General features: G+C 39.5%; 1 protein-coding gene across 9 annotated transcripts in view; it reads right to left on the bottom strand.

The window, feature by feature from the left end:
* The window catches only part of TRIP12 (thyroid hormone receptor interactor 12), an 80,732-nt gene that overhangs the window by 20,825 nt on the left and 38,602 nt on the right, over window positions 1-21,305 (bottom strand). For 8 of the 9 annotated variants that reach the window (XM_027650399.1, XM_027650397.1, XM_027650404.1 and 5 more), the window contains 17 exons: window positions 13,149-13,254; window positions 11,749-11,885; window positions 10,749-10,832; window positions 9,277-9,372; window positions 8,148-8,296; window positions 7,795-7,830; window positions 7,613-7,708; window positions 7,118-7,210; window positions 6,825-6,986; window positions 5,225-5,293; window positions 4,947-5,112; window positions 4,129-4,246; window positions 3,831-3,987; window positions 3,358-3,511; window positions 2,593-2,821; window positions 1,758-1,876; window positions 948-1,155 (listed from right to left, as the gene is read on the bottom strand). In XM_027650399.1, coding sequence (XP_027506200.1) covers window positions 948-1,155; window positions 1,758-1,876; window positions 2,593-2,821; window positions 3,358-3,511; window positions 3,831-3,987; window positions 4,129-4,246; window positions 4,947-5,112; window positions 5,225-5,293; window positions 6,825-6,986; window positions 7,118-7,210; window positions 7,613-7,708; window positions 7,795-7,830; window positions 8,148-8,296; window positions 9,277-9,372; window positions 10,749-10,832; window positions 11,749-11,885; window positions 13,149-13,254 — 2,179 coding nt within the window. The remainder of the gene's footprint in view (window positions 1-947; window positions 1,156-1,757; window positions 1,877-2,592; window positions 2,822-3,357; window positions 3,512-3,830; window positions 3,988-4,128; window positions 4,247-4,946; window positions 5,113-5,224; window positions 5,294-6,824; window positions 6,987-7,117; window positions 7,211-7,612; window positions 7,709-7,794; window positions 7,831-8,147; window positions 8,297-9,276; window positions 9,373-10,748; window positions 10,833-11,748; window positions 11,886-13,148; window positions 13,255-21,305) is intronic. The other variant, XM_027650403.1, reaches the window with a different exon arrangement.

Here is a 21,305-nt window from a genome sequence, read left to right as displayed (position 1 = left end):
TGCCAGCTACTTCCTCAGGAATTAAAGAACAGGCTCTATCCCATAACATGGAGAATACTCTTCACTCTGGGAGAAGGGGCCTGAACACTATTTGAATTGACAGGACGAAGTGACTGCTCTCACAAAGAAGGGGGCTTGCTTGCTGTCACCTTTCTATTATGAGCAGCCAAATGCAGAAGTGACACTAAACAGAGGTCTCTCATAATTTTCATGTTTTAATTTGTGTAACCATCTGTTTATTCATTTATTTGAATACCCTTAAAAAGAAGAAAAAAAAATCTACAAACCTCTACTGAATAAACACTGAAAGACACTGGATATTTGACCTGCCTCCCTTATTAAAGTCCAGAAAACACTTTTTCAACAATTTGTGGCATTTCTACTCACCAGTCCCTACACTTACAAAGTTCACATATTTCAGTTCTGGTTTAAAGTGACAAACACTTGACCTTTAAAAGGAGGGCAAACTGTGTAACATGAAAATAATTTATTCCTACAAGAGATTTTAATTCTACAAGTGTTCAAAATGGTTGCCTTCCAACAAAGTAACTTAAGGACGATTTCTTTTTTCTCCAGTCTCCAGCAGAAAGGACCTATGCACCATAGCTCTTAAAGAATTGCTCTGTCCTCAAGAGTTAGACAAGACTACAGCTGTGGCTCTTGGCATCCTCCCAAAGCAGCAAATTATTTCATATTATTACAACATAACTATCATGTCACTAGTCCTTTTTTTTCTTTTAAACATTTAATATAAAATTAATCAAAACTACCCTCTGAAAGTTTCAACATCACCCCACTTTAGTTCTTTAGAGGAAAATACCACAGCAAAATGCAGACAACAATATGGCAGCCCATGTCACTCTGGGTTTAAAAAAAAAATAAAAATAAAACCACAACAAACCACCAAATCCAACCCAAATATGTTACTTTTCAGGAAGTGCACTTACCCCTGTGGGCTCAGATCCAGCGAATCCTCCCGGCTGTGCTGTAAGCTGGGAGAGCCCAGATCTGCAGCTGCGTTACTGGCAGCAGTGGCTGTTCCAGTACTTATTGTGGTCGTGGTGCCCAGCGTTCCCGAGCCGTTAGTGCACACTTTTGGGGGGCTCGTTAGCAAAGCCTCAGATTCTGCCAAGTTTTTTACTTGGTGCATCACCCCTTTGCAAAAGAAGAACTCTTTGTTTAGTGGGTTGGTTTGGAGGGTGCAGGGCTGGTGTGGTAGCAGGAACAAGGGTGTTTGAAAATGTAAAAGTCTTATGTGAACCTCTGTTTTGACTCTGGCAGCGCTGGCTCACCCCACCCATCAATACAAAGTTTTAAAAGCAGCTCAACCCTTTTCTCCAGAAAGTTAACCTACATAGTTTAAAAATAAAAAGTTACAGCAGCATGACCAGTAGCTAAAGAAACCCTGAAATCCCCAATGGAGTAGAACACAGACATCCTGCCAAAGATTCATCAGTTTTCTCCAGTAAGACTTCCCATGTAATGAGCTATCTTCAGCCCAGGTCAGTTCACTAGGATCTAGTAAGCCTTGTTTCAGATTCAGAAAACACAAGTTTGTCTCTTCCAGAGTCTTGGTAAGCTCCTCCCTAGCAATACGAGGACAGCTTGCACAGATTTGTCTTTACAATAACAATATTCCATTTTTACAGCTTGGGGAGGTTGGAGAGGAGGGGTAAAGGGTACGGATTCTATACACACACGTTTTTAAAATACTACCCAGAGAGGTGAAGAGAAAAAAAAAAGAAAGCAAGATTTACCTTCTCTTCTGAAGTAAACACTAAAAATGTCAGGTAACTTTTGCATTAAGATCTCTGCCATCTGCAGGGCTCCAACTACTATCTTAAGGTCTTGACTCGACAGCATGGAGGCAATATGACTAAAACAGATAATTTGTTAGAATTAGCTTTGTCCTTTTTTTTGCTGCATTTTTCTTTACAAATCAAGTCAATTCATCTTGCATATACAGCACTGGAGACTGAAAGCAAACAAATTTCACAGAGCTTTTGTAAAAGCTATAAATAAAAGGACAGTCTTCTTCCCACCTAAATCACTTTTAGTAAGTTTTAACATGGCATAAAGAAAAAGAGAGGGTTTCCTCCCTTCATAAAAACGGTGTTGTGCAGCTCAGTACTGCCTTTGAAAAACTATTCAGTTTATTTTCTGATTGTATCCTTTTATCCAGCTCCCTGACTTCAGGCATAACATGTAGGAGAGGCTTCATGAATAAAACTCACCAATTGAATGCCACAACTGTCTGTTACAGCTCACACTGTATTACCTCAAAAGTTATCTTGCCCTTACAGAAGTTCATAGGCAACTCTTAGAAATCAAAAAACCAGTAAAGGGTAATATTAGACATTACCTATGGCTGTGGGTACTAACAATCTAAGTTTCTAGTAAGAATGCCCAGTGTTGGCAACTACTGCATAGTGCCAAAAAATTCCTGCAGAGCTGGTAGCCTCAGCTTTTGGAAAAATACATGAGACTCTAAAAGTATCATTTCCCTCTAAAAAAGATGATTCAAAAAAAGTAATCACAAGTTTTAGTTTTAAGCTCAAAATTAATTTCATTCATGAGAGTTAATGAACCCACCTTGAAACAGCATGGTTTTTCAGAACATCCTTCAGAAGTTCAGCATCAGCAAAATAAATTATCCTAAGAATTGCTCTAAGGCACTTGTGTCTAACAGCAGGTCCAGCTGAAGAACTATATACTTCATAAAGAACACCAAACAATGTTTTGATAAAGGATTTTGCCAGTTCTGGGTCCTCTTTCATTAACTGTGCTCGAGCATCATCCTTCTTCAATTCTGAATGTCCACCTGTGAGAAAGTGTGTAACAAAACACTGTTTAGTTCTTTGCATCTCTGTTCTGAAGATTACTTTCTTCCATTCAAGCTGATTTAATTCAGCTCTTAAACTGAAAAGATATAATTTAAGAACCAGAAGTCAAAATCATGGCAAGAATGTAGGTACAAAGCCTCCTCTTTTAAAGAGTTCATTCTTTTTTTCTTTAACTTTCTTTTGTATTTCTGTACAACAGTAAGAGCCCTCACAGAGTCTTTGTTAAACAAAAAAGTTGTATGAACAAAACTGTTTCACAAGTTCGTAGGCCAGGAACACCCCCAGCTCCCTCCCAATTCAATACATTCTCAGTTCCCAGGAAGAGTTTACATGCTAAAAAGCATACGTGTCAACACCAGGAGTTTTGTTAGGAAGTTGTCTTCATTCATATAAATCAGAACAGTTTGATGTTTCACAAAAGCCATGAATTTATTTGTTAAATAGTGAACTGCTGCACAATCCAGCACAAATTAGCCATAGGTAGAGACACCAGGTTTCTCTGAGCTGTACTTACTAGTGTTTGCATTGGCTAAAGGGTTTGGTTTTCGCTGAATGGCACGTGCTGTTCCAGTATCCTCATTTATTTGCTGCATAGAGTTAAAGTCAATAGTATAGACACGCCCAAGTGTAGACAGGCTGATCTCATCCTCACCAACCTGATGAGCTGCCTAAAACCAAGGAAGAGTTCAAAGTTAAGAAATCCCTAAAAAAAAGAAACTATATGAAAGGTAAGGAGGGGGTAACACAGTAGGAAAAGCAGTGACTGACAGAAATACAGTAAGAACAGTGATTAAGCAATTAAGTGATTTGGGATGACAGAATACCAAAATAGTGCAATACTACAGCAGGATGTTTGAGCAAACTTGTGTTTCTTACTCAGAAGGATCAAGAGTGGTATTCTCAAAGACGTAAAGAAAGCACTCAATTCCCTGTACAACCGCACGCGTATTTTAAAAGCATCACCACACAAATGTGTGGAATTACTACCTCTATTATTCGACTATCAATCCTGTTATAGGGATGCCAGAGACCCCTGTCATCTCGCCATTGCCATATTGCACCATCTGTATTTTGTGCATTTCCTTTCTTTAGCATAGTATCAACAGCAAAGATTCCCTCTTTTGGCAGGCAAGGCATCAGTTCACTGTAAAGAACATTAAAACAGTATTTTACTAGAAATATACAATCAAGTCCATCTAAGCTGAAAACTGTTTGCCTTCATTTTAGTGAAGTTAGGGATTTCAACATATCAACCAGACTCAAAACCTAGGACTGCAAAACTTACCAGATAAGAGAAGTAAGCTCATAAAGTTCTTGAGGACTGCGTGGAACAAGGTCAATTTGTTCTTGACAACTCCCATTTGAGGCTCCACAAAGGAGGAAGTGAAGAGTTTCTGCAATATCTATAAGAATTATTATTCATGAGATTGCCTGCATCAGAATATGGACTCCATTTCCTGTTGGACACTACACAGTTACTGCCCAAAGCAAAGAGACAGTAGACAGTAAGACAAAAGCCATCTCTTTGAACAGTGTAAGAAACGTGTTTGTTCTCAGCTCTGGGGTTTGTGGTTTTCTTGGTTTGGGGTTTTTATCTCTAATGGACTTCTAGGGGAGAAGTGTCACTCAATATACAGCACACAGAAGAAAACAGGGAAACATACAGGGCAGATTAAGTGACAAGTCAAAATTTATGAGATGAAACAAGGAAAACACGTGACAACTAAGACAGTTGTAGAGCACCTACTTTGTTAATGTTTTACTTTAAAAAAAGTACTTAAAGCACATGGTCCCCCCATACTGTGTAGACCACAAAAAGAATTATTCAATTTGTATTGGAATGAGAGTAATTTGTGCAGCTAATACAGACTCAAAATTAGGTGAGCACTCCAGTGACAACAACTAGATAGGAAAGGGCAGAAAAAATCCTCTGGATAAAAGTTTTCAAGAAGTTTAACTGAACTATATCTCAGGGGAAGCATAGTAAGAGAGAGAACAATTGAAAGAACAAAATATTTATATAATCAAGTACAGAGAGGTCCATATTGACTGTAGGCATTCACTTGAACAGGTCCCCTAGAATATGAAAGAGTAAGAACTCACTTTGCTTCATGAGCTGGACTGCAAGTGTAGGGCAATTGGAGCACATCAGGGAGAACATGCGCACCACCATGATGAACATTCCTGAGCTCAGGATTGGAGGCGTCACGACCAAGAGTTGCTGGATATTTGTTAACAAGTCCTTGGAAGCAACCTGCTGCAGCAAGTTCTTCAGGAGGGAATAGCAAAATGGGAGACATTAGTCTTTGAAAGGTAAGCCCTCAAGAGAAACAGAGGGAGGGAAGTAAGAAACAAAAATCCACTCCCATCCACACTGTTACCTCCTCATGCTGGAAGTTGTCCACTAGCCGTGCAAAACAGAGACAAGTGCTTTCAACAGACTTTTTGTCCTGTTATAAAAAAAAAAGTTCAGTATTTGTTTGAATTGAAATACATTAACTTGCATTAGATCATCCTGTCATTTCCAGGCATTCATAAAATATCTCCAAAAAGGTCAGCTGAATCATATTTTACAGAACATCATAGCTCTCAATTTTAAATTAATTGATACATTCTAAACTGACCTCTGATATGACTGTGCTCCTGCATATTCCCTGGGAAACACCCCACACTTGCAACACTAATACCATTAAGTGACTTTTAGAGATAAATACATGGATCTATAATATTCTTGTTGGATTCTGCAAGGCGGAAACAAAAGGGAAAGGAGCTACAAAGCCAAGTAACAGGAGATATCGATAATAAGCAGGAGTGAAGGTTACTGTTCTATAGAATACATGGGGCCCATTTTTTATATCATGCAGCACAACCAGCACAGCAAATGCTGAACACCAGAGTAGGTTACCCAGAGAGACTGAGTCTCCACCCTTGGAGATATTTTGAACAAACAAAAAAAATCAGCTGGACATGCTCCTGGACACTCTGCTCTAGCTGACCTTGCAGGGTAGCTAGGACTAGATAATTATCCGATTTAACTATTCTGTTAAGAGCAAACTCAAGATTCTTTTCCAGAAAATTTCCACCTCCAAATTTCTTGAAATCTTACTTTTTGGGGTTGTAGTTTCTCTTCAGAGAGCAAGAATCAGTACCTATCCCTACTATTTCTAAGAATGGTGCTTCCTGCTCCTAAAGTACAATCTAAAGCTGACAACTGACTCGATGAGGCTACTTCAAAGCTTCAAATAGTCTTTCAGCAAGATGATGTTTGCAAAATTAAGAACAGCACAAGAACACACAAAACCATTGCCTGAAAGCTTCCATTAAGTTTATTTGTTAACAAACAATATACCTCTCATTTTTCATCTTTATAATAGGGATCTGCCAGCCAAGTAGATCATTGGAAACCTCTTCTGTAAGTCATAGTAGGTGCTCATTTATGAACACAACAACTTTGCAGGATAGGTAGCATTTAGGAGCCCCGTGATTTAGGATTCATCACTTCAAACTATTGTGCAAGAATAGGAACTTTCTTTTTAAAAAGCCATAAGCCCTCCCAAAAAGTGAAAGTAGTGAAAAAGGACACAAAAATTGAAACTGAAGCTGTTCTGAGTTAGAAGTGGGAGAGAACCTTGCAAGACATTTGTTAAGGAAAAAAAAGCAACAGTAATACTACTAGACTTCCTCTTTCTGATGTCCTTGTAGTTCTTACAAGGACTACAAACCCACTATTATTCATGATCTAAGTTTAACTACTTTATTTATCTCATTTTATAAAATGTCATAAATCCTTACAGCACGCTTACAAACAACAAAAAGCCCATATGCACATTAGGATATTGCAACTTGATAGTACAGAAACTTAAAGACAATTATCACATTGCAAAGGCAAATAATACACAATAAAGAACTAGGTATCTGGAGGCAACTTTATACTACTTTCGCATCAGAATTAGAACTTTCCATTTTTTAACAGCTTCTTACCTGATGGGTTAACCTTTGTGTAAGCAGTGGCAAAGAGTCTGCCACAAAGTGAAACTCATCAGGTGTTATACTCTGGCAGCAGTTGGCAGCGATAGCTAGTGCATTCCTCTGTGCATTTATACTGAAGAATTCCAGATACAGCAAACAGTCTGCCAGCCCACCCTATAACAAAACAAACATTTTCACTTTCAGTGCTGCTGAAGTCACAGAAAGTTGTTTTCTTATTTCACCTTCACAGAAGATCACCAAGATGTGGAAATGGTAGAGGTAAGAGGGTAGTTTTTGTCACTTACTGCCTGCAGAATGGCTTTGCTGTGCCTGCGTGACAACATCTCCAGGGCTGTAAGCGCCTGCTCGGCCACATCAATGCACTGGATAACTTGCAACTACAAGGAAACAAAAAAGCTTGTAGATCAATTTCTAAACCAATCTGTAAAAGTAATCACTTTCATCAACACTCGGACAGACAGTCTCTGCTAAGACACACATGCTGATGAAGCCAGATGGAACCAAGCCTGCCAGTTTAGGCTACCTCGGGTATGAAGCTACTGCAGGAGACAACAGCTCAATTACACAGCGTGTCTGCAACATCAACCTGACAAAGCTCTCAGTGGATCAGACTGCACCACTCAGCGAGGATGGGAACAAAAATTAAACGTGGTTTTAAAAGACTCTTGTGCATTATGTGTTATCTTGCAAGCCGTGAAAAGAAGCTGTTATCTTAACGGTATTTCTTAAAGTTAAAACAAAAGTTAAAATCCCTTCGTACTATTTTGATTTCATTTTACCTTTTCCAAGAAGACAGGAATTGCATCTACCACTACAGCAGATGATCTGGGAAGTGCTTCCATCATGTATGTTAAGGCTCGGCATGCATGATTCATCTATTAAATAAACAAATATTTGGTTTTAAGTTCAGGTGACCTATTTTTGCATTTCAAAAGTTTCTGAAATATTACCATTTACTTACAATGTCAAAGTTGTGCTCCATCTGCAGCAGCGTTATCTGTTTTTAAAAAAAAAAGTATTGTTAGTTTAGAAAAAATTATCTAGGTATCATCGTAAAAAAGGGTACAAAACACTACTGTAGCTTGACTCAGGACTTTGACTGTGGGTAAGTTTCAAAAGAACCTACCTAAGCTTGAGCTACTAAAGAATTAACAGGACTACCAAAATTTCGCAAAACTTGCCCTCAAAACCACATAATGTGATAAACATATGCATAAATACAAGGAAGTCTATATAATATAAATTAAAAAATTTAAACAAGATATTGAATGAAATATTATATCCTCCAATAGAAACATGAGATTAAATCTTTACCAAAGCTGGTACAACACTCTTGACTGGAAATCCTCCTAATGTTTCTTCATTTCCCATGACCAACAGCTGGCACATCTCAATCACTGCCTGTAGTTGCTGACTTTCATCAGTGGCTTGGAGACCTTGTAAAAGCTGTTGGGCTTTAGAACCTAGTTGTCCAGAAAAAAAAATTAGGAAAGAAGATATTAGAAAACATAAGTGTTCAAGAGAACTGTTATGCTACACTTCTGCCAGAGCGGAAGACCAGAGATAGTTTGTTTTCCTCTGTATTTGTAGTTTCACTTCCTTTCCCTGTCATAAAAAGGTAGGATAGGAAAGGGAGACAAAATCTCTCTTGGCTGTCTTTCCAGTGCAGACTGGTCAGCACAGGGAGTCCGCCACACTGCTCCTCACAGCCATCTTGCCAACCTACAGCAGGTGCCAGAACCCACACCACCCACCCCACCTTTGTACAGCAAAGGACTTTCCAACACCCTCCCAGATCATACAGCACACGAGACCCCATCCTCTCCTTGGCATGCAGTGTAACAGGCTGCCTCTGGCTCTCCTGGGAAGCCAAAAAGACTTAGACTAGAAGGTACAGATCTCATCCAGCTGCATAATGCAGACCTGGGGGAACAAGCCTAAGGACCCACATTCTCACTGACACACCATCTGAAGGGAATTATTTCTGTCCAAAACCTAAGACATTTCTGAAACTAAAACCAACATAACTTAGAACTGACATCTACAAGTAGTTTTAAAGCTAGCTTAAGCACTTGTTTAAAGCTAGCAAAAAACCCAAGGGAGTTGGAGAGGTCTTTTGTTAAGCAGCCCATCATGCAAAAGAAAAAGATAAGGAAGGGGTGAAAAGGCAAGAACCCTCCCTTCCCCACCTAGAATGGAACATTAAGATGCCCCCAAGAAAAGAAAAGAAAAGAAATATGGCTAAAGCAGATTTCTCTTCCTTAAAAGAAGACAAGTAAACTAATATTTTTGATTGGGGGTCTAGCACTATCATGACATACAAGTCTCCAACACGTAAAATATTAAACTATGAAGCTAATACAAATATTAGATTTACTAGTGGCTGAATTCTACTAGTCTGGAAGTGGAAAGAATTAAGTCAAATTAGACAAACTTTGCTTACTAGCTCCACTTCCAATTGTCCTGTGGAAGAGCTGCGACATCCGAGGACCAAGAGGGCCAAACAGGTGAGGAGGAAGACCCCTAGCCTCTAATAGAGCTAAAAGCAAACAGAGGATAACAGCCATTGTCAAAGCTTCTACGAATATTTTTAAAAGCTTAAATTCCATGATGTTATCATTTAAGATTACTAGAATTTTGATATTTTAAGAAAGAAGAATTAGGATTAGATGACTGCAGCTACCTTGATTTCCAAAAAAAACACCGAAAAGATGACCTCTGGAGAACAAGTAACTCATTTCTGTATGTATCAGAGCATTAAGGCCCTTTAAGAAGTCACCCACTGAGTGTCCAGTTATGCATTTCACAGAAGAAATCTGGTCTGTTAAACTGTTGTTAAGTCTAGAGCTACAATAGCAGATACACCAGGCTGTAATTTCAAATCTGAACTCAAACTACATAAAACAGGTAAAGCTTATCTTTGCATGTTCAGAAACTGCATGGCACTACTAATCTGAAAAAAAAAAAAGGACACTGAAAAACAGGTTCATATCTTTATCTGCTGATGTGTTGGAAAGGGAAGAACTCTGCTAGGTATTAGCAGGTTTCTTTTTTGATTGATTTTAAACACTTTACAGTAGTGTTACTTAAACTAAACTAACTGGCAGATTCTGATTTTTATTGTAGCAATCATGACTACTGCTGATCAATAAAATAATCATTAATAGTGAAAACCAATTTAGCTCTATGTTCCTAGTGCATACCTGTGCTTACTGAGAACTACAAGCTAGTGAACTGGTACTGACACAGCACTCACTTCACATTAAATATCCAGATTAACCAAAACCTCTCATTTGCAAGGGAGATCACAGTTTCAGGACTCCCTGCAATGTAGCAGCAAAATCATTAGTCCAATTGCAGGACATGCAAACTGAGTTTATACCTGTTTGTACTCCCGGGTTTTGAGAGACCCGAGTCCTTTAGCCCAAGCACAAAAGCAAGCGTTTTAAGAACATTCAGGTTTTGTTTGGTCAAAGCTTATAGCAAAATGGGTATCAATGACAAGCACAAAAAAAAAAAAAATGTTATCCAGAAGCAGGCAGAGTACAGTAGGCTTAACCTGGCCTGTGAACTGAAAACAGGCTTGCAAAGATTATTTTGATATTTGAGCTTACACACTTGGGACTGAGTTCTCAGTTCTCTACCCCTACCTCCTCCTGGAAAACCATCAATAGTAGTGTATTATACACCATGTAAATGAATGTCACCCCCTCCAGACATTACTTCCAAATTCTTGCATCTTTAGTATATTAAGTCTTGTAACTCCACACTTCAGAATTATTGTAAGCAAAGCAACACATTCGCAGACAGTGAAACAAAATACAGCCTTCCCTCTACATGTAATACAGAATTTGTGTAGGTATGGCTATTTATAGGCTGCAAATGACAGAGGTAAATTAATAACAACTTTTATACCTTGTAGTCTTCCCATCTCAGAATCATCTGACTCACTTTCTCCAGAAGTTGTCATACCTACAGCTCCAGCAACAGAACTAGAAGCTAAAGAAACAAAATAGAGATTAACGCAAGTTACAGTGCCTTTAAAGCTACAAAATTCACATGAAAAAAGTCTCTGCCATCAAAAGTGTTCTCTGCATCTAACATTGACAACTTCTGTACAACTTCCATTTCAAAGCAGATCAGTCTGCAGGTCTAGTACTTTCCAAAAGCTGAAGAAAGTGGTTAAATCCACACAACATAATGAAAAAGTACAACTAGATCCACAAATTACATTTCAGACAGATTTACCAGTATCCTTAATAAATTTATGCTTTTCTTAATTGAGTATTACACCGCACTTAGGTTTTCATTAATTTTAACTTTCAGTACTGATGTGGCTGGCTTTAAGTATAGAACATTTAATATTTTCTACCATTCAGCATAATTACTGGAAAGCACCTTTGAACTCACTACTGATTAGGACCAGATGATAAAATTATCATTTAATAGGACTGTGCAAGTAATAATATTTAACTTAGTTACAAATTTCTCCAGTACAGACATGCTTGCAATTTCAACAGAAAACTTGTAGAATATTTATGAGTAATTTCAACAGAGCTTTTACAGGTACACGATGCCTTCTGTATTCTAAACCATTCAGTGTCTTTTCAGTTGGTAGTAATTTATCTATCATCAGTTGAAGTTACTTTTTTTAAAAGAGAAAGAAGCTTGAAAACTGAAGTCTGGTTTATTGAATATAGTTTGGAAACTACAAGAAAGCATAACTGACCCATGTATCAGACAGCCAAGAAATCAAGCGCAAAAGAGAAACCTCTCTCTCAAAAACCTCCCATAATAATTTATGAGCTTACTCAGAACCATTTAATTATTTTCAAACACAAAGAAGTCTATATCATTATTATTATTATATCATCATTATTATGCTAAAAATGCTTTAGTTGGAATTTCTTCTTACCTGCAGCTCCCTGGGGAGGCTCATCTGTTCGTGCAGCTGAAGAGTTAACTCCATCCTGGTTGTTGTCAGGATCAGCCATCTTCTCCTGTCGGCGAGCTTCAGCTGCTCCTCTTTTGCCCAGGCCAGAGCCTCGCCGACTAAAGGTTCAAAAAACAAAGTTTCAGACCTTATGAACTATGACAAGAGATTCATTAGTGTAAGTCTACTCAAGACCGTATAACATCTATGCAGAACACTGCTACAACACCGCACGAACTAATAATCTGTTTAAGAATCCATCTTCACAAAATTATCCAACCCTTCTTTGCCCTCCTTGTCCCACACCATGCAGTGATCTGTTTACACTAGTGGATTACAGCCAGGTCCTTACATTATACCCTTCAAGACAAGGCAGTCTACACTAAAATACAACAGTAAAAATAAGCAAGATTAAAGTGACTGTTAGTTACAAATCATGTACACATTTGAGAAGTCTGATAATAAGAGTAACGATCTTTAAAGGAAGTTCTGAACTACTGAAAGAGGACTCTGATGCTCAACATGGTTTTCAGTGCCAGAATAAGTTTGAGGGGATGACCCTAATTAAATCTGCTGTTTTAAACACTACTGTCATCATCACTACAAATACATATGCCTACAAAGTAAACAGTCAAATTGAAAGGCTCACTTGACAACACAACTGAGGCTTCAGAAGTAGGGGTTTTTTATGGTGTGGAACAGGGGAAAAAAAGTATTGCTGGAACTACTAAACACAGCCTAGGTATAAGAACAAAAATAAAACTTGTTCAGGCTTCCTAGGTCTAGTTCCAGAATCTATACAGCTACAAAAGTTGTTTGCACCACAGGACACATTAACTCTCCCCTCCCACTTAATCTACCAGCTGTTTAAAATAACTAATTCAGGGCTAATTTTCCTCTGCATTAGGAAGTATACTAAGCACTTAAATGTAGTATTGTTCAGATGAAGCTGCTGACAAACTGAGTCAGCTCAACAGTGCCCACTATTAAAACAGACTGCTATGTGGTACCATGAAGTCTCATTTTTCAAAACAAGCATCTATTTTACTAGTCATGATGGACAATAATTCAGCACTCTCTCTCATTCTCTGTGTTAAGAATCTTTTTAAAAAAAACCTCCCTAAGGACAGGATTACTTAAGTTTGTGACACTGACTTTGGATGTTTCTTTCCCTCCACCTCCAGAGATGAGGGACATACTAGAAGTCTGCTGGTGACAAATGCTTTGTTCTATCCATGACACAGGCATACAGAGCCATCAAAGCTACAGCTACTTTTACAACAGCCAAGTAGGAGAGAGACAAGGCCAGTTTTCATGCATGCAAGTCACATCAACATCAATTCACTGCAGAAATCATGATTTCTTGATAGATCAAGTTCTACCTGGTGCTAGCACAGGAGCCCGTGGTCTTTTGCCGTGTGCTCCGCCGCAAACTGGGGAGCTCAGCAGGTGGTGATTCACTGCGCTTCTTTGTAGATTTTCTTAGACCTATGCAATATGTAAAGAATTGAGAAGAAATCAGTCTTTAAATACACAGCAGTTCTACAAAGAAATTTTCCTGTACGAGAAACCTCCACGTAGAAGAACATAAGAATATGTTCTTCTACATAAGAACCACACTAAGCCCACATCAGCTTTTAGTCACCTTACACTGAACTGCTGGACCAGTAAAAGAAAAGGTCAGGTATTTACTTCTACTTATTATTTTAAGCTAAGTAACACTAAACTCCAAGTTGTTATGTAGGTACCTTTTCCTAAGATACATACTACGGTTACAAAAGAGTTTCTAAGTCTTTCTTATGCTAAACAGGTAACAAATTATGGGATATAAGTTTATTATTTCCACATGTTGATGTCCAAACACAAGAAGATGCTTTAGTCTTAAAAACGAAAAGAAATTACACTTTGGGGAGAGAGGGTAGTGGTGGTTGTGATCTCAGTTTTTGGTCAGTTTTATTCACATTAGTCTGGCTTTAAAATAACTGTATTAAATCAAAACCACCCTCCCCTCCTGGAGTCAAGCACTGCCAGTGCTGAGATCTATCATGTGTATTATCTGCGTTCCTATTTCAACTACACCCCTTCAGCCCCTCTGTCATGAGGCCTTCTTTGATGAAAATAATCAAGCATATCCTCAAGGCTTTGGAAATGGAGTTCAAGTTTTTAATTTACAAGTATTTGCACTGTTGAAAATGACCCAGTTGATACTAATTTGCTCTAGGTTACAAAGCCACTGTTCTGATGACATCCCACCACAGAGCCAGGTGAATCTTAAGCACACAAAAACCCACACAACACAACGTTCTCAGCAAGCTTATTATCAGGTTGAAATATCCCATAGCAGTTTCCAAACTGGAAAACTGATAATTTAAATGTCAAAATTAAAAATCTTTATCAGGCCCAATTTGACACTGCAGTGCCCCTCTTACCTCTACAATAAGTCAATAAAATAAAAGAGGAATTTATAACATTAAGTTCAGACATACTATTACCAGAAGAGATGTAAATAATTTTGAAGAGATGAGGAGGTTAGATCACTGCTCCCCCCTCTGGCAACAAAGCAGATATAAAACACCTTTAAACATGCAATGTGTTTGAGTTCAGTACTTATCAAACTGGCTCCTGTCTACTTCCTTAATCCTAAAACATCCCAGGAATGCAGAGTTGTGGTACTGAGGGATGTAATAACTATGCAGCTTCTGACTGGATATTTCATAGAAAAGGCAAACTGATCTGAAAAGCTACTACTGACCTGGCCAACAGTGTGTCCTTTCAAACACTACAGTGTATCTGACTGGGAACACAATGCTGTGTGCAGGTAAATTCCATGTAGATGAAGGTTAACCTGATATTCACGGATTTACCACACATTTGGCTTACCAACCCAAGAAATATGGCAACCTTAAGAACACAACAGGGTATTGTATTTAAAAGCCACCAAGCACTGAACTGAAGCAGGCCAGCCACTTGAATTTTCAGATGGTCAGTACATATAGAACAAAATACATAGCTTTTTCAAGTGTTCAAGAAGCAGTGGCATTCTTACTACATGAGCTTTGAAACCAAAAATAAGTTGAAGTTGCTACAACAGAAATACACAATGACTCCAACACTACATACATATAGTGAGACACTTGTGGGGGGTGACAGGAGAAAGAAGTGTCATAAAGATACAAGACAAAAATCACTTGAAACAGTTGCAGCAGGATCCCATGTTGTAGCTAAGTAGCTAAGTTTCTCAAGTAGTAGAAGTCCAAAGATACAGCAGAACTTGCCTCAAAGCTGGTTGTATTTCACACCAGAGAATGCATGCTTTAACTGGCACTAGGTATAGCACTGTACTACTCCACAGGCAAAACATGTTTACCCCTCTGGGTTCAGAGGTATACTTTTCCATATGTAACATATGGAACACATGGAAAACTAGGCTACTTAAACTCTGTAACACTACGGTGAAATTCTAAGTGAAATGTACCTTCGCTTTACATTTAGAAGAATAAATAAATCATCTTGTTACAGTAGAGTTCACTGGGAAAAAAATTCACATTTTCCTCCTTTATGGTAGCTCACCATTTATTACTGCAAATCTGTGGGTCATCATTTTCAAGCAGTCAGACCTTAACATCAGGTACCTTATTAGCTTAGTAACAGGCCACCAATGACACACCACACATTCACTGTAAGTGACATAAGATTGACTTAATGGATCAAAACAGGATTTCTGCTAAGGGCAAAGGTTTCACAAAGCAGCAGAGTTAGCTTAACAACTTACTGTTTTTTAACAGTATGGCACACTCACTCATGTCTTATTGTCCCCAGATCAGTCCCAAGATGTACAAATTGCACACCTGACACACATTTTCTTCTTTTAGTATTCTGCCAGTTTGGCAAGCTGAGTTTGCTTTACAAGGGTCAGATGAGCAGACACCATAGTAGAGCAAAGAAGCTATAAAATGGGTTGTCCCTTTTCACTAAGAGACATTAAATTAGCTGAGCCATCTCTTTAAACTGAATTACCTCAATAATTACCACAGTTGTAGAGAAGGTAGTTACCTGGTTACCATTTGGTGGGTGAGCTGCAGAATACATCCCAGCCTGAGCTCTTGGAAGAGTTGAGCGCATTTTCTCTTGCTGCTCAAGAATGTTCTACTTGTCAGATCTTTGTGCATGTTTCTTTTCCCAAGTCTTTAGTTCTCTATGTCTGATGCATCTACCAGGGCACATCTGAGCTTCATCCTCCCCCTATTAATTTCTAAGGCTACAAAGGAAGCAAAGAAAGTCGTTCCAGATCGTCTCTTCCTGCTGTTCACTGCCATTCTCTGCCCTTAAAGTTTGTTGTTTGCAAAGGCTTCTTAAGTCAATCTTATCACCTGCATCTTTTGCGAATTCTCTGAGTCTTCCCAATACCAAAACTTCAAGACTTAATTTCTTCAGACTAAACCTTCTTCATTTCACTTGCACTGTCATCAGAATTTGGGATGGCCAACACAGCCTCCCAACTGAAAGTTAGTCCTGTGTCTAGAGGACTTGCAGGAGGCTTAAAGTTGCAAGCCTTCACTGGCAAATAGGGCACAACCAGCATTAAGAGAAATGAGATTAGAGATGCCCTGTGACTGCCTGACGAAGGAAAGCATCAGTCATATTGCCACAGACACCAAGGGATTTCAGAGGAATAGATTTATGTTCATCTCCAGAAGTTATTTATTCAGCACTATTTCTGTATTATATAGAGCCATGTATTGATAAGTCATCTCTTCAAGCTAAACAGGTGCAGTTCTCTCAGCCTTTCCTCATGAGATGCTTCAGTCTTCTAATCATCTTCATAGCCCTCCACTGAACCTTTCCCAGTAGTTCCTTGTCTTTCTTGAACTGGGGAGCCCAGAACTGGACATGGCACTCCAAGTGAGGCCTCATGAAGGCAGAGCAGAGGGGTAGGATCACCTCTCTTGATGTGCTGACAATGCTCTTCCTAATGCACCCCAGGACACCACGGGCCTTCTTGGCCACAACAGTACAACACTGCCAGCTCATGGACAGCTTGTTGTCTACCTTGACCCCCAGCTCCTTCTCCACAGAGCTGCTTTCCAGTAGGTCAGCCCCCAACATGCAGTGGTGCCTGGGGTTGTATCTCCCCAGGTGCAGGACCCTACACTTGCCTTTGTTGAACTTCAGCTGGTTTCTCTCCATCCAACTCTCCAGGTTTCACTGAATGGCAGCACAGCCTTCTGCTGTGTCAGCCACTCCTCTCTCTTTTGTATCTTCTCCAAACTTGCTGAGGGTGCATTCCAGGGTGACACTTCATCCAGGTCACTAATAAACAAGTAGAACAGGACTGGACCCTGTACTGATCCCTGTGGAATACTGTGAGCTACAGACCTCCAGTTGGACATGGTGTCGCTGAACAACCCTCTGAACTCTGCCATTCAGTCAGTTCTCAATCCAGTTCACTGTCACTTATCTTACCCGCTCTTCCTGTGTTACCTATGAAGATGTTATGGGAGACAGTGTCCAAAGCCTCGCTGAAGTCAAGGCAGACAACATCCACTGCTCTCCCCTCATCTACCCAGCCATCATAGAAGACTATCAGACTGGCCGAGCATTATTTCCCCTTGTGACTACTGTGATAAGCTTTTCCTTCATATGCTTAGAGATGACATGCAGCACGAGCTGTTCCATCATCTTTCCAGGGACAGAGTTGAGGGTGACCAGCCTATGATTTTCCTGGGTCCTCCTTCTTGCCCTTATTGAAGACTGAAGTGACATTGGCTTTCCTCCAGTCCTCAGGCACCTCTGCTGTTCTCCACGATCTTTCAAAGAAGATGGAGAGTGGCTTAGCAGTAACATCTGCCTGCTCCCTCAGCACCTGTAGGTACATCCCACCGGGGGCCCATGGAGGATTTGTGGGTGTCAAGTTTACCTAAGTGATCTCTAACCCAATTCCCTCAGCCAAGGAAAAGTCATCAGGAGATCTGTGTTAGTAAAAGGTACGAACAGATATGGACTTTCAATAAACGAAAAGAAAATTACATTTAAGCAGTTCATATTCAATACCTGCCAAAACTTCAAAACTAAAAGGCATATATTGCTTGTGCCCTGACATCATCCTATTTGCATGCCAAACACTCATGTTTATGAGTCAGAAGGAAAATAGACTCAAACAGGCTAAACCTGAAATAGCACAGCCTAACAGAAATCAAATTAGAAAAATCTTAACTTCACATTTAACTCTCTTTCCTGGTCAGCACTTTTTTTAAAGGCATATTTTGTTGTGTGAAAGAAACAAGTTCTGAATGCAGCTGTACTTCGATCACTTGAGTCAGTGTATCGCCCAGGTCAAAACAAAGTTAGTCAAACTTCCACAGTTCATAACCCAGAAAACCCTTTATTTGCAGTTCAGAAAGGTAATCAGGAGAGATTTACTGGTTAGGATTGGAAGTTTAGATTTAAGATTGGCTCTTGTGCTGGTCTGCTCTCCTCACTGAAATAGGGTGGAGGAGCTGTGGCAGTGGAAGGTAAGACAGTCTCCTGTCATTCTAATATTCCACTATTACCCTCCCTCAGGATCAATCCAGACACCTCCAGCTCTTGATTATGGTCCCACACAGCCCATCACCACAATTACAGCAAGTATCTCCAAGCCAGTCATCTTACTTCCTCAATCCCAAGTTCACAACCCCAAGGCTCCAACAACCATCACCCGAGCCAGCACTGTCACCCACAATCCCAAACAAACTAATTCAGAGCTATTTTCAGACTTTTTTCTCCTCACCTCTGTCAAATCCCTCAAAGCCAGGAGTTCTACACCATTCACACTCTGTGTTTATGCTCATGTGGCTTTTCAGTGTATCCCAACAATCCCTCTAGTCCCCCAGATCTGACAGTATTAGGTAGAGATTTCTCAGTCAGGGACAGCTACCCTATGTTACCCTGCACTCAGCACTGTCCCAGCCACAGTTTCCAGCTTCCTCCTACTTAAGGGCCACAAGACACTAACACAAAGGACAGCAAAGATTTCCCTAATAATGGAAACATAATTACTGTTTTTATATTGTTACATAATCCGGAAGATGACCCAATTTGCAATATTTAAAAAGCCCCTACAACACATACGGATTGAAAGGGATGTGAAAATATTCAAATCAAGAGAGCAAAATGAGAAACTTGTTTTCTTCCTCTTTCTCCCCCCCCATGAAGAAATACTCAGCTACTCAAATAGATGCAAAAAACTTTAGTCTAGCCTGTTTTTATTATTCCAACATATTGTATAGCTGTTATTCAGTGATATCACTGCTCAGTTACAGAGAATGCTGTGTAGCTAACACTCTGAAAGTCACCTTGGCTGGATTTAAAACCTATTAATTAACCAGTGAGGACTGGACAAGAAACCTCAGGGTATTCTCCTCCACCATGTGAAAACCTTCTGCGAAGATGGCAACCATGTTTCACCTCGTTCTTCTCTTCAGCAGAGTAAGCCAGATCAGCTCTTCTTGTTTTTCCCTTAAAGATCACAACATCTAATAATACTTTCTGTACTTCCTGAACTGCAACACTCAGAAGGGAACACCACTGCATTTATATAGCCATGGCTGACTGGATGGGGCTTTGAGCAACCTGGAAGGTGGCCTTGCTGTGGCAGGCGGGTTGGAATGAGATGACCTTTAAGATCCCTTCAACCCAAACCACTCTATGACTTTATGTTAGTCTGAATAATCTCCCCTCTCCTCCCACTTTTCATTCTAGAATGTTTGGTTTTTTGCTTATCTCCCACTAGTTCTATAAGCCCTAGTTCCATCTTCTTCAAGCATGTGTTTCATAATATACACCTATACAAGCCTACTGAGTTTAAGCTTTCAGTTTCTACACAGCATTACTATGACTTCTAAGGACATGTTTCCAGGCAGACAGTGTACACCCCAATTTCATCAAGATCCCTGTTTGCCTTACTGCTTTAGAAAGCTTTAGGGTGTTAATATTTGTGCAAGACATCATCTGCTTCTGCTCCCTTATCCTCTAAGGCTACTGGCCTGCTACAGAAAATAAATTTGAACTTATCCGTTCTTTATTAAAAACCAACCTGTGGCTTATTGTCTTCATATTTTCATGACACTTCTCAGCATTATCCAAAATGTGTATTTTGTTAAAATACTTCAAATTTGTCCCAATATTTGAAGCTGTCACACAAGCTTGTTTTTAAAAAAGGGCTAAGCTAACAATCTTTACTATTGCTTCCAAGATCATTTCAACCTGTTGTCAAAGAGCACTGTTCGAAAGACTGAGACTATCTGAAAGTATCATAGTTTAACACTTCTAAGTTGAGCTCTTACTCTTAGTGCTATTCAGTGAATAATTATATTTATTGGAATAAGTTTTGCTGTAATCTATGGTAAAATAAAGAGGCATTAGACATTTTAGACTTCCTAGTATCACCTGTTAGCACTTTTCCCCTACCTCAAAGTAGGTTGCCCTCTACATAAAATAACCTGATCCTCTACTGCTTCTAGAAACATCTCTCACTGTGCTTTGTGCCCCTTACCGGTGACATTTTATACTTACACACACACCTCTACAATCCACACCAACTTGGTTTTGTAACATAGACTTGAACATTTTAGTTGAACAGAAGTTTAGCTTTTTCCAAAAGATAACTTTAGCTCTTCCATGACCTGAATGTTAAGCCAAACTGGCTTTCTCAGTACAGCCTTTGTGGAGACAGTTTAGGCTCATTCTCAACACTGTTTTTCAAGCTACTGAACACACAGCCCACCCCACCCCACCCCTTATATTGTGCTATTTCCCCCTTCCCCTTCTCACTCTTTGAAGTTTTGTAACTTATCACATGAATTACTCTCTGCCTTCACCTTCTTGTTGTTCACTTGTTGGAGGCAAATTCTCTCTTGTACCCGTTGCTTTTCTTTCATTTCTAAAAAGCTGCCTGTACCTGACTTTGCCAAGAACTTGTTGGTCATTCCCATTGTTGCCTGACTCCTCCTAACTTCCCCCTCATTCCACCCTGTGCAAATTCAGAGTTTTGATTCTGGAATTCATCACCCAGTAAATTCTTGAACCAGGAAGCAGGTAGAAAAAAAACCCCAAACTTTGCTGTAAAGCAAGTAAGTCCTCTCCACTTCCCCAATGCCATTCTTCACTCTTTAGGTTAGGTCATTCCAGAATCAATACTCCAGTCGTGCAAGTTATCCAAAACATACCTGTTAGATTTAATTGACCCATGCTGATTATACAGGAAGACAATCAGTTGCTGTTGTTTATTCCACCTATTTCCTGCATTAGTATTAGCTACAGATGTGCCCCAGCTGGGACAGGCTACTTGTGACCATGCACAACAGTCTACGGGTTCATGCACACAATTCCTTTGTAAAGGAACTTTGTAAGCGAGCTTAGGAATCCAACTTCTTACATTTTAGAGAATACATGCTGTAAATAAATCATTCAACACACATAAGGCAGCAAAATGCATTTTAAAAAAAAATTGCTCAAGACAGCAGAGCTACAAGCAAATCTATAGCAAGCAGGTGCTCTGC

This window comes from Corapipo altera, unplaced genomic scaffold (assembly GCF_003945725.1).
Source record: "Corapipo altera isolate COAL_440 unplaced genomic scaffold, ASM394572v1 54, whole genome shotgun sequence".
Lineage (NCBI taxonomy): Eukaryota > Metazoa > Chordata > Aves > Passeriformes > Pipridae > Corapipo > Corapipo altera.
The sequence above is the reverse complement of the archived record's forward strand: the minus strand, read 5'-3'. Positions and strand labels throughout refer to the sequence as shown.